The sequence below is a fragment of the Mercenaria mercenaria genome, chromosome 8 (genome assembly GCF_021730395.1).
Source record: "Mercenaria mercenaria strain notata chromosome 8, MADL_Memer_1, whole genome shotgun sequence".
Classification (NCBI taxonomy): domain Eukaryota; kingdom Metazoa; phylum Mollusca; class Bivalvia; order Venerida; family Veneridae; genus Mercenaria; species Mercenaria mercenaria.
In genome coordinates, this window is record NC_069368.1 from 12,510,150 (window position 1) to 12,523,015 (window position 12,866).

At 36.2% G+C, this 12,866-nt stretch overlaps 2 protein-coding genes across 3 annotated transcripts in view; one reads left to right on the forward strand and one right to left on the reverse strand.

Moving 5' to 3' along the window:
* The window catches only part of LOC123523039 (uncharacterized), a 331,093-nt gene that overhangs the window by 165,517 nt on the left and 152,710 nt on the right, over positions 1 to 12,866 (forward strand). The gene's annotated exons all lie outside the window — the stretch shown is intronic.
* On the reverse strand, positions 500 to 9,453 carry LOC123565501 (actinia tenebrosa protease inhibitors-like). Of its 2 annotated transcripts, XM_053549390.1 has the most exons (4): positions 9,270 to 9,453; positions 5,532 to 5,630; positions 1,983 to 2,111; positions 500 to 1,738 (listed from the first exon to the last, which is right to left on the reverse strand). In XM_053549390.1, exons 1-4 carry the CDS (start codon positions 9,340 to 9,342, stop codon positions 843 to 845), a joined length of 1,197 nt encoding a protein of 398 aa, XP_053405365.1. In that variant the 5' UTR covers positions 9,343 to 9,453; the 3' UTR covers positions 500 to 842. The 2 variants fall into 2 exon arrangements, with proteins under 2 accessions (XP_053405365.1, XP_053405367.1); XM_053549392.1 differs by lacking the exon at positions 5,532 to 5,630 and having other exon boundaries at positions 501 to 1,738.

A 12,866-nucleotide genomic window follows, 5' to 3' on the forward strand; every position in this document is an offset into this window, starting at 1 on the left:
ACAAAAAGATGATGCAATACCTGCATTTACACTACAGATAAAATAAGGCCCGTATGTCAATTTGTGACAGGTGCCCCACTGTGTTCCTTTTTTTGTTCGTTTTGTCCTCATGTGGTGGCTTTGTGCTGTAGGTTTCGTTTTGGGGAGGCTGCGTTTTTGGTACGTGGCATTCCCTGTTTGATATTTGTCTTTGTTTTTTTGGTATGTTTTGATTGCCTAAGGACAGACTTCTGAACACGGGTAGTCTCTCAGGAAGTGAAAGGCTAGAAATGCTAAAATATGATATGAATTCTTATTTTTAAATAGAATATAGTAGCAAAGGCATTTAGTACCTTCTGATGTTTAAGGAGTGATATTTCATCATTCCGACCTCTTACTATTACGATATTTTGAAGTAAGGAACTGTACTTACATATAACGTGAGCGGAAGTAACGCTAGTTTGGCTGCTCTATCTATCGAGTATAAATATTATTTATCCATGAAAAAAAAACACCGATTATTGTAATAAGCTTTTATTGTACAGATGTAAATATCAGGACTGAACAGTGTTTATTGTGTTTAGACGGGTATATACCACACTGGAACATTTAGCACATGAGTTACATATTGCAAGCATGATCCATGGATTTGTCAGAAGTTCCTATATTGTTTACACCCGTCTAAACAAAATCACATTCAGTCCTTCATCAATTATATCTGGAACAATTATACTTTTAATGTACAAAACATAAATCGACGCATTACATAATATTCGTCGGTTACTTAAACAAATGTATTTGACATCATGTAAATCAATTATCTTGCTATGTTGTTATACATCTATATGTTTATAGTCCTAAACTCATTCTTCTTGCATGCAATTTCTCTTGCAAGCCTTAAGAGAACGGAAGTTATTTCCGTTCGAATCACATCCACCCCACAAAAACATTTGACATTTTCCGGTAGCGGCGTCATAATAATATCTCTCTATCGCGGCTTCGCATGGTCCAGCTTTTGCCGGGAGGGAACAGACAAAATTTTTACAGACATTATTACATAATCTCTTGTTTCTAAAATTGTTGCCATTTGGCAGACAACCACCCCATGTGAATTCTTTACATTTGTTTGCTAAAGGGTCGTAAAAGAATCTATCTATTGCCATCTTACATGGCCCAACCTTCATTGGTTCGGAGCAAACTGGACAAGGGAATGTTCCGCATGAGCCCTCACAATCTTTTCTGGACAGAAAACGGTTCATATTTCCACCACAACCTCCGTACCGAAACTTCTTACATTTACATTCAGCAACGTCAAAATACCATCGGTCTAGTTTTTCTTCGCATGGTCCCTTAACTGATGGCAGGTTACAAACTGGGCACATAATCGATGATCCACAAACAGCTCGACATTCCTGCAAGGTTTCGTATCTGTTTTCGTTGCCACCGCAACCGCCATAGATAAACTCTTCACACTGACATGTCTGTATGTTAAAGAAGAAACGCTGGAAATGCCCATTGCATGGTCCTTGGGCCGATGGTAGGTTGCAATGCCCTGATATCTTCTTTGGAAGTTCACAAACAGCATTATTTTTCATAGGTTTCTCGCATAATGCTTGACAATGGACGAGGTTTAGAAAATTGTTGTCGTTGGGACGACACCCACCCCAAGTGAAAGGTTCGCATTGACATGTATCTGTATTGTAGAAATACCGTGGAATGGCAGCTTTGCATGGACCAGGCTTCTTAGGCAGCAGGCATGCTAAAATAGTAAATGATGTCTGACTGTCTTTGGCATTACTAAAGCAAGTTAATAATCAATACTTCCTGTAATATGTTTGATCTTCAGTAGAAATACTAAATTTCACTACACAAAAGTCTCTATATAGAATAACACTGAGTAAATGTTGCTTGAATATCTCTTGTGATTGGATGGCCTGTTAAATTTCAACATTTGTGTATCAGTTTAATTCACGATATTTCGGTATTAATAAAAATAGTGTTACCGCTAATAGGTATTGATTCATCGATACAACATTTCCCACCAGCGTCTGGAAACTTCCCCATAAGTTTGCATGTTAAGCCAACAGGACAAGGGATGCCAGCAATGCCTCCACAAAAACCACTGCATGTATCTTTGAAAAGAGAGAATTACTTGAAATTTTCCACTACTACTGTGCACTTATACATCTTTTATTAAATTAAGTTTGTCTAAGGATTTGTTCAACCATAAGTTAATCATAACTGACTGACATGATTTTTGTACTTTGACATTTCATATTTACGCTTAAGGCATGTTTTTAACGTCTAAACGCTGAAATTTCAGAAAATCTGTATCTCAAGACAATATTCATAATTGTGAATCCAAGTGTGTAGTCATTGTTATTAGATCTCTTTACAACTTTGCAATTAATTCGTATGATGATTTTTGTTTCCGAATGCCGGGTCCAGGGTTCTACGACGTTTTCCAAATAAATGACGTTATGCCATTACTTCCAGATTATCAAACGTGAAGAACTACCTTAATGGTGTGGAAATGTTGTTCAGTATTCAAACAAATTGGATGTTTCGCAAGGGGTGTATTTCTTTGTAAAATTAGTTTCTAATTATGAACCTGTAAATGAGTAGGTAGTCATGAAAAGTCTAGTTGCTATGCTACGATTTGACATCATTTGTATTTCTTCGACGACTAACATCGGTTGTGTGAGACAAATATTCATGTCCCTGAAATTACGAGGGATGATCAATAATTACGTAGACTGGTCCAATAACTATTTTCATAGTACTTGCAACATGTTGAAAATTGTACCATTTGAAAGAGTTAACCTTTTTTATTGACTGACTTGATTAGAATAGCATGACATAGCATAGTAAGAAACAAGCGGATAAATGCAACCATAGTAACCCGCTACCGGCCCAGGTGACGTTTTGTCATACGCATGCTGAAGTAAAAACTTAATAAAATAAATATCAGCCGCAGAAATTCTTAAAAAATCCGCGATTCTGTTTGACGACGTTTGCGCGACCTTATCTGAAAATATGACGTCAATGCCGTTGCATTGTGAAATAAACGACTTCTGTTCTATGAAAGTCAGGCATGCAATGAATTTAAATATGTCGTCACAAGAACGTTTGGAAATTTGCGCAACAAAGAAATAGGCAAAACACCATCGGAAACGTATAAGCTACTGAAGCAGACACGGTGAGAAAACTGCGTTTGTCGTGCGCTGGTATTCAAATGGTTTCGACGCTTTTCTGATGGCCGGTGTAATGAAGTATTTCGACCCCCATTATTCTATAGCAAAAGTACCCCCCGGTCATAGTATTATGACCTCCAGATCATAATACTATGACTCCCCCACATGAAGTAAACTGAACCTCACGAAGAATATTGACTCCCATAGAAAAAACGACCCACAGTCATTTGGTCAAATTTAGTGATAACTCATGTATCTAAGGCCTAATTGCTGCATTTTATGCCCCCACTCGGGGGAGGGGGGGGGGGCATATAGATTTGCCCTTGTCCGTCCGTACGTCCGTCCTTCCGTTTGACCATTAGCCCCAGATACCATCACTTGACACAGAAATCAGAGCATTCCGCAACGGGGAAAGGGATTCTATTTCTAGACGCTGTATCTTGGTGTATACATTTTTTTCAGGAAAATAACAATTCACAATACGTTCACAAAACACACCAGTGTCAATAATCCCTGCAAACTTCGGTATGAAGTAATTCTTCAGTAAAGTACGGTATCGGCAACAATAGAAAGTAGTAGTAGTAGTAGTAGTAGTAGTAGTATCGGCAGTGGTAGTGGTAGTGGCAGTTGCAGTAGCAGCAGCAGCAGCAGCAGCAGCAGCAGCAGCAGAGGAATAAGTGACAGCAACAACAGCAGCAGGAGAAGAAGATGTAGATGTACAAGACGTATTAGTGGAAGCAGGTATAGTAGTATCAGTAGTAGCAGTTGTAGTAGTAGTAGTAGAAGTAGTAATAGTAGTAGTAGAAGAAGAAGTACATGTAGTAATAGCAATAGAAGTAGCGGCACCAGTAGTAGTAGTACAATCAAAATGTTAACTGTTGGCAATGGAGGGTATTAGAGTTGTAGATCTAGTAAAATTGTCCGTTAAGTTTGGTGGGGATCACTTTTTAATAGATATTATCGTCGAAAATCTTTTTAGGAGCCGGTGTTTTACACGGAAAGAGTAACTTTTTTAAATAGAATAATGTCCGGGAATCGATATTGTATGAGAGTTCGAATGTAGTAATTTCGGCAGTGAGTATTTTACATGGAAGGAGTCACTTTTTCTATAGTATAATAACCGGGGTCGTAATTCTATGAGATTCGAAGGGAGTCATCTTTAAGGAGTCAGTATTTTACTTGGAGGGGTCAGTTTTTCTATAGAATAATGACCGGGGGGGGGTCGTTATTCTATAGAGTTTTCAAAGGGAGTCAGTTTTTTATAAGGGGAGTCAATATTTTACAGGAAAGGAATCATATTTTCTATAGAATTATGACCCGGGGGGGGGGGTCGTTATTCTATGGGGGTCGAAATACTTCATTACACCGGCAGTCCCTTGAAGACGATGCTGGCGTGGATGGAAGTCAACAATCGGACCGTCAGCCGGGACGTCAATAAAAGACAAACTAAAAGCGGACTGCAGAACGACCGTTCGGGAGCTGTCAGAGGCTACCAATGTTAGCACGGCATTCTGACCACCAAATTGAACATGCAGAAGGTATTTAGCAATATTCACTTCTCTTGTACAATGATATTTAATATACAGTAGTATAATAGTACTTCAATATTGGATGAGGGATATTCAAATTGCTGTAAATTATTGTGATGAACACTAAAATGTTATAAATTGTCCCAAGTTAGGAATCGCAAGCAGTAATTTTTATCATTTTCAAAATCACAAAATTGTATTTTATTATTTTGATAGCTTACGTACATGTATTTGCGGATGCACGCGCGCTGGGTGCTATTTTCCCGGAGTTGATGTCCAACCTCAAAGGTCGCCGATTTGAAAATTTACGGAAGCGCGACAGTGTGCGTCTTCAAGCCGCAGTCATTTGATGTAGGAGAGACATTTTTGATATTTACAGACTTAGTAGAGGATAGAACGACGGTTCTATTGATATATGTTTTATTAATGTATGTCTAATACTATTAAAGCTATAGAGGCAGTCTAGGTAATTATCCATCGTATATAAGCAGTGTTTCATCATTAATTTGTCGTTCATTCTTTAAATTAAATAGCCGGTTATATCAACTGATTATGGCTAATGCTAACATGTGCAATAATAGCGCTAGCTAGAGATTTGCATTTGCCTAGGTATTTTCAAAACCGCAAGAAATATAAAGACCTAAAACTGACGTTCTTGATGTGAACTTGTTTCGAAACATTTCACACCATATTTTAATACAGAGTGAATAAAACAGCAATAATATGAACACATGCAGATATTAAATATGGTACAGTGGTCATGATGAATGTAATAATGACATTAAAAGGCATCAGTTATATTTATCAATATAATGTATTTTGCTTTTACCTGGTATTGGTGTTTGACAGGTATGACCGCAATCGTTAGAGCAGCATTTCTGAGTGCCATTACAGTCACTGTCACTCTTGCACATCTCTACACATCTCCCTTTATTATATTGAACAACTATATTATGCTGTTTGTGCTGATGGATGTTTAAAATGTCAATCTTTATAGCCATAACACATTACCCAGTGACACATTTCTCAGGAAAACAAATGATTTAGTGTTAACTAGTATCTTTGGGGACGTCAAATGATAAAAAAAAACCCAGAATGGATGGTTAACTGTTTCAAATGATCCGCTCCATGTACAGAAGTGTAAAATCTTGTATTTAGCAACAGAATTCTTTGTGTTCGATATTGGATTATTAAAGAAAAGTCTATTCTCCGTTTCCATTTTCTTTATTCTTAAACGATTTAAAAAAAAGGCCCATAATTATCGCAAAACGCAATGTAGAGTTACGGTACTTGCTGTGCAGAGTCAGCTAACTGCTCCAAGTTTTCAAGCAATAGCTAATGATGGTGAACAAGTGTTGCAAGTTTTAAAGCAATAGCTTTGATAGTTTATGAGAAAAAATGACCTAAACATAAAACTTAACTAAGAAATCCGATATTTTCTAAGTACAAAAGGGGCCATAATTCTTGCAAAAAGCAGGATGGAGTTATGGTACTTGCTGTACAGAGTCAGCTAATGATGGTAAACATGTGTTGCAAGTTTTAAAGCAATAGCTTTGATAGTTTAGGAGAAAAGTTGACCTAAACATAAAACTTAACCAGGTAACGCCGACGCTGAAGCCGACACAGAAGCTGACGCCGACGACGATGAAGTGATAAAAAAATCAGATGAGCTAAAAATGGAATATTAAAAATACTAAAAAAATGGACTTATAATGGATACGATATAGAAGTTGCAGATCATGATTATCTCGGACTCGTTTAGACATCCGGTGCATCTGATCTGTGCGAACTACAGTAACTACTCTGGCTTGAAAAGGCTTAAAGGTGATCAGATCAATCTTGTAATTGATAAAAGACATCACTGTAACAACAGACATCGAGGTGCCTTCGTGGCCGAGTGATTAAGGTCGTAGACTCTGAATCACTTGTCCCTCACCGCTATGGGTTCGGAACCTTGCTTGGGGTGTTGAATTCTTTCAGATGAGGAAGGTATCCAATTGCCAAATTCAATTAATACTGATCTGTTTGTTCCAGTTTTAAGGCAAAGATTAAGTAAAGGCTAAAGTAAGGCTTAAATCACTTGCTAATCGAAAAAGCTAAATATTCTGTTAATCCTATACCTAGACAAGAAAGAAAATGTACTTTCTGTGATACAAATGATTTAGAGAATGAATTTCACTCCATTTTGAAATGTAGATACTAAGACAATTTACGTAAAAGCATATATTGGAAAATATCTACGAAGAGCCAGGCATTTGTAGATTTAATGAATTGTTAAATTAATCAAATAAAAACACAGTAACAAAACTTGAACTTTACATAAGCTTAGACGGTCTATTATTAGACCTGATGTTCATCAGATTCATGTTGACGTTTATATCTGGGCTATACTTTATATAATTTTGTATGTCTGTGTATAATATTTTTCTTGTTGATATTCTACCTCTAGTTTCTATAGTTACGCATGTAAATATGTTTATTGTTTTTTTACCATGAACAGTTTAAAATATTACATTGAATTCATATTGTATCAAGTAAATTGCGAATACCATAGATTCTATGTAAATTATAAATGTGTGGTTGTGCCGATGAGCTTGTCATGCTCGAGATGAATAAATTTATGTTAAATAATACATATATAATTCATTATACTTCACACTTAAACTTTTAACTGAAACAGTTTGCCATAACACCGCTGGCGTTGTACATTTCCGCATAATTATGCAAAATTTGACAATATTATATGTTCCACCGATCGTCATTAGCGAATATTTATACATATATACAATTCAAAATATATCATATAATGTAATGTATAGTAATTAAGAAATAATATATTCCAAAATAGTAATGTGTCGTTGAATAAAATCATTGTTTGAAGTTCCGATGAGAAGGAATTAAAACGCGAGGGAGCAGCTCGGGTGATCTGAACGCCAATGATTTTACTCAAGAACAAATCACCGTTTCGATTATAACACGTTATTAAGGATTTTTATACACTTTTAAAGATATGCCTGTTTTGTGTGGTTATCTTTTCCAGCGCGCAGCTACTCACGTTTGATTTTATGACGTAACAATTGTGACGTATAAACAGTACATGTGTTTCATACAAACACACAGCTGCAATTTTCTTTATTTAAAATAAAAATTGGGTCGTGTTGCAATGTTTAAGCACACAATTGATTTATTTTCTTGACATTTCATGATCACGAACTAGAATAATATTTAAATTTAAATCAATATCATACAATAGTTGAGGATATAAACTTCCTATCATTACTTTTGTGCTTCGCTATAACCGATATACTTCGATGTATTTCTCATCGAATGGAAATGGAAATGTGTGCCTTATATCCGATAATTCGCTGTAACCATGTTTTGTTATAACTATTTTATATTAAACATAAAGAAGTGCTAAAATAGGAATATTTAAAACGCTGTAGATAAGCGGAAATTCGTTATAACCGTGTGTAAATCAAATTTGATTTCAATAATATTTCCATTCCATACTGGAAAGCAGTAATTAATTAAAGAAGACAAAATGACACTTTAGTTTACAATTACATTTCTCGACATTTTTGTCTGTTAAAATTGCATTAACGGTATGCTAATGATTCCTTGTTAATGTAATTTTTATGCAAGACTGTTGTTTTTGCAATGGTTAGAATGCGACATGAAATGACAACCTTTACAATCTTTGAAAAAAAAATATCAGCGGTCCTTAAAACAGTTAGGAGAGATATCTATTGACGGAAAATGGAATAACCTTATAAGAGAGGCCAATAAAATCACAGATTTATAGAATATACGCTAGCTTTGACCAATTTAAATACATGAATTGTTTGAGATGTTCGTAAAAATCTTGCTGTATAATGTACAATGGTGATAAAGCAATGAAATATATACCGGCATAAAATTTAACTCTTTTTTAAAATTAATTTGTCAATATCAAACATATTCACGAAAAAAGTTTTTTAAACGTCACTGTATACCACGCGGCGCACGCATGTCCAGAGACTGGTGCACACTCTCCGGATACAGGCAATGCATTTACTGTATAAGTATCTCCTAACCAGTCACCTTAAATCTTTACCCAACTATTCACCGTTTTGCCGATGTTAAATGTTCACATCATAAAACCGTTTAACCACGACGATATTTTTAATCTCTTAAAACACTCAGCAGTACATGAGTGCGAATGTCAGGGCAATACGGGTAATATTTTAATAATTCAAATCGTAGTAGAATTTGCCGTACACACGGGGATGTTTTCCTGGTGAAGGATAAAGTAGTCTTGGTTCATGTCTGGACGTTTTAACTTAATCGCATTCACAGTGCTGAGTATATGGGACTTTACTAATAAACACACAGATCCGCCCATTATTTAATTACCACGACATTTTTGAACAACCCGCGTAAATAATACTCGAATCGGGGAAATTATTGTTAGGATTTTATATATATATAATCATATCATCACTTTATATTATACTTTTATCTGAATTTATTTATCAAAATTTTATATTTCAGTATTGTTTATATTCTAAGTCATTAAATCCGTACTTACCAATGTCATTTGCTTTCGGTAGCAATGCCGTCAGCATGAAAGTAAAGCCAAACAGGGCACAATTTATCAGCATAACTGTAAATTAAAGATAATGTTCACAAATCGGAAATAGCAAACCGCGTGCAAACGAAATGTTTCACTCTATTGTTCCTAAGTTACTCTTTAAGTTTACATACATCGTAGCGGTTCAATCTCTTTCAAATGACAAGTGTGTGTCGATTTACGAGTTTAATAATGCTACTTGTGCATTATGTAATATACTGAACAAAATTGCTAACCTGCCATTTACATGTCATAACTTTTTTCACTAGTTTGTATATTCTAGATTTTGTAATTTTTCAGAAATTGATGGAAGTGGTAAAATGAGTAAATTGTTAAATTTTGTTGAAATTATTAAATGCTATCAACAAATTACATTATTGCATTACTCCTTTGTTTTGACTGGGTTAGTATTGAGGGTATCAACCTGAAAGTGTACGAGTGCAGGTTGATAACCAAATACTAACCGGACTGTTAGGGAAGTATTTGAATACCTGCCTCCGCTGATGTTTTGAAAGCGACAATTTTCTTCCAAACAATTACGTAGAAAGGTACGCGGAAACATTCTTGTTTCTAATGTCCCTGTTTAATATTACACTATTGGAAAGGGTATGAATACAGAGGTACGTTGACGAATAAATTAATAGTTCTAGCATATGCAACATTTCGTTTTAAAAGTAAACTTACCTGCTTAGTTCAATAAAGTAAAGCACAGTGCAAGCATACAGCATATGGCAACTTATCGGTAATGTTCAGGCGGGCAGTTATCCTAACTAGTGTTTAAGTATTCTGTACCAATATTAAACCTTACATTTCTTTGCATGTAACTTCCAACTTCCTCATATGAATCACAGGTGGAGGAAGAAATAATTCATACACAATGTCTGTTATCAATTGCCACTGAAATACGCCCGAGGATTGAACTCACGACCCCGCATCTGTACATCTGCGATCTCCCTATTGAGCAATGCGGGCGGGCTATGTACCCGTTACCCTTACAGTCTTACACATGTTTATGGATTATGCACCAGTATTGATTTGTTCTCCGCATGATAATGACATTTTCTCCACATGATAGTTAGTAGGAGAACGAAATTTCAAGCACAACTGTTTTATGTCAAAATCAAGGAGAACTACCGTCACGCCCGGGGTAATGAACTTGTGACACATTTTTTTTTCAAATTTTTGTTATCAACTTAAGTAGACGGACTTGTTGATAAGTAAGCGACAGAGATTGCACTACATTCACACAGTTTTGATTACATGTTTGTGTAGATTTGAAATGTTAAGGAATTGTCAAGAAAATTTGAAACAGTAGCAATTACATTTGATAAAGATTCAGTATGCACATCATAATATTATTATGTTGTAATAAAGGTGATTAGTTTGAACGATAATATTCATACCTGTTTAAACTCTGCATGCCACAATCTCCAACTCCTCTTCTATATCATACGTTACATGCGGTAATCAATAACCGAGCCTCAGTATCGGTATGCATCGCCATACTAACCTGAGCCCGTACAAAGCGTAAATAGATCTACATCGCTGCTTCGTGGCTCGGTATTCACACAATGCACGGGCCCAGGTAAGTACAGTGATGCATACCTCCAATTCGGTCGGTATTTATTATTTATCTCTCTGGGTGTACGTGTATCTGACCTGTATGATGATTTTTATATTTAGTACACAAAATGCAAATTCTAACATTTTTAATATTTTCTTTTATATAAAGAAAGGTGTGTGTGCGTGCGTGCGTGCGTGTTCGGGTTTAACGTCTTTTTCAACAATTTTTCAGTCATATAAACGACGGTGTCTACTTGTAGCAGTGAGCACAATGCCCAGCTTTATAGTGCTGCCTCACTGGAATATCACGCCGTAGACACGTGACATGATACCCCACCCAGTCACATTATACTGACACCGGGCTGACCAGTCCTAGCACTATAACCTTAATGCTGAAGGCCAAGCGAGGAAGCTGCTAGTACCATTTTTTACGTCTTTGGTATGACTCGGCCGGGGGATTTTACCGTGAACTGTCTTGTCGATTAGAACATGTATCGCAAAATGACCTACTTTTGGTTATTTCGGTTTACTCCCTCGTATTTAAAACCGCATTTTATTCCAGATTAGATTAGGATCCCTTCCTGGTATAATTTGAACGTGTAAGAATGGAAATAGATTTTAGTTTTTCGTGCTTTGTTGCTTCGGCCTTCGTGATTAGATTACAACGCATCTGAACTCAAAACCGATTTTTATTTGCCAACAAAGCACGCAAAAAAATCCGAAAATGGGTCTTGCATGTGATATGTTGTCTCCATATGGGGAACATTTGTGCTAAGTGATTTTGAAATATCTTGATGAATTGAAGAGTTATGAACAAGACATGAAACTGATGCTCTAAACCTGTGATCTCGAAGTGAGATCTTGGCCTTGGAGCTAGGGGTCTGGGACTTACGCATGACATGTCGTCTCAGTATGCGGAAGATTTGTGCCGACTAATTTCAAAATACCTGAATGGATGACAGATACAAATTGGTCACAAAACAAACTCTGGTTAACATTTGACCTGTAAGTGTGACCTTGACCTTAGAGCTAGGGGTCTGGGTCTTGTGCAGGACACGTCGTCCTATTATGGGGAACATTTGTGTCTCTATGGATGAATGGCAAAGAAATCTTTACCACACATTGTGATTTGTAATTTTTCAAATAATTTATCACCGAAAGGCAAAATGCCGCCACTGTTTCATATATTTACATGAAACATAATGGTTGACCAGTTAATAGTTTCCAGAATTACGGGAACATTCGATTTTTTGCAGTTTTTCTCATGAACTTTTATAAACCGTTACAACGCTTTATTTTGTAAACATTGATAAATATAGAACGAGACGCGACAGTACTTTTAGACGCTATCATCACGTGGGCAGCAAACCATGTAGTTTGATGGTGCAATTTATATACTTGTCTACCGATTAGGGAAGTCAGCATGATTTACATGGCCTTATTTAGGTAAGAACCACTATCGTACTGAGTAACACTACCTAAATAACGGACCGTTCCATTGTCAAAAGTACACAAACATCGCTCATCTCAAAACCGAACTATAGGTAGCGCACAGTATTATGGCGTTTTGAAGTGAAAACAAAACAATAACATAAAATCAAGTCAATACACTAAGTTTACGATTTAGTCAGTGAGTTTTCGTTGGCCGAGCGGTTACGGTATTCGCATCATACCTCTAAAGCTGTCCCTGTCTTTGTCTGAAACGGTAGCCATGACCTATGACTAGACGTTCGTGTAGAAGCTGAAATCATTTCAGACTTAAACGATAGTTTATATGAAAACAAATTCCGGTCATCATTTATAACACTTTAATGCTACCTGAAATATTGAAAAGGACCTACACATATATGTCCATGTAGTTAGTTGAAATACCGGGTAAGTTAGTCGAACCTAATAAATCGAAATTTAGAGTTATGTAAGATGAAAGCACGAGACATGTAGATCGAATATATGAGTTATGTAAGTTGATCTTCCGAGACTCTTATATCTCGA

Bases quoted from the DNA above. Each gene is read 5' to 3' on its own strand.
- LOC123565501 (XM_053549390.1), bottom strand. From the start codon at position 9,342: ATGCTGATAAATTGTGCCCTGTTTGGCTTTACTTTCATGCTGACGGCA. The intron at 5,631-9,269 runs GTAAGTACGGAT...AATATAATAAAG, and splicing joins ACCGAAAGCAAATGACATTG to GGAGATGTGTAGAGATGTGC. The intron at 1,739-1,982 runs GTAACACTATTT...TTACTATTTTAG, and splicing joins TGAATCAATACCTATTAGCG to CATGCCTGCTGCCTAAGAAG.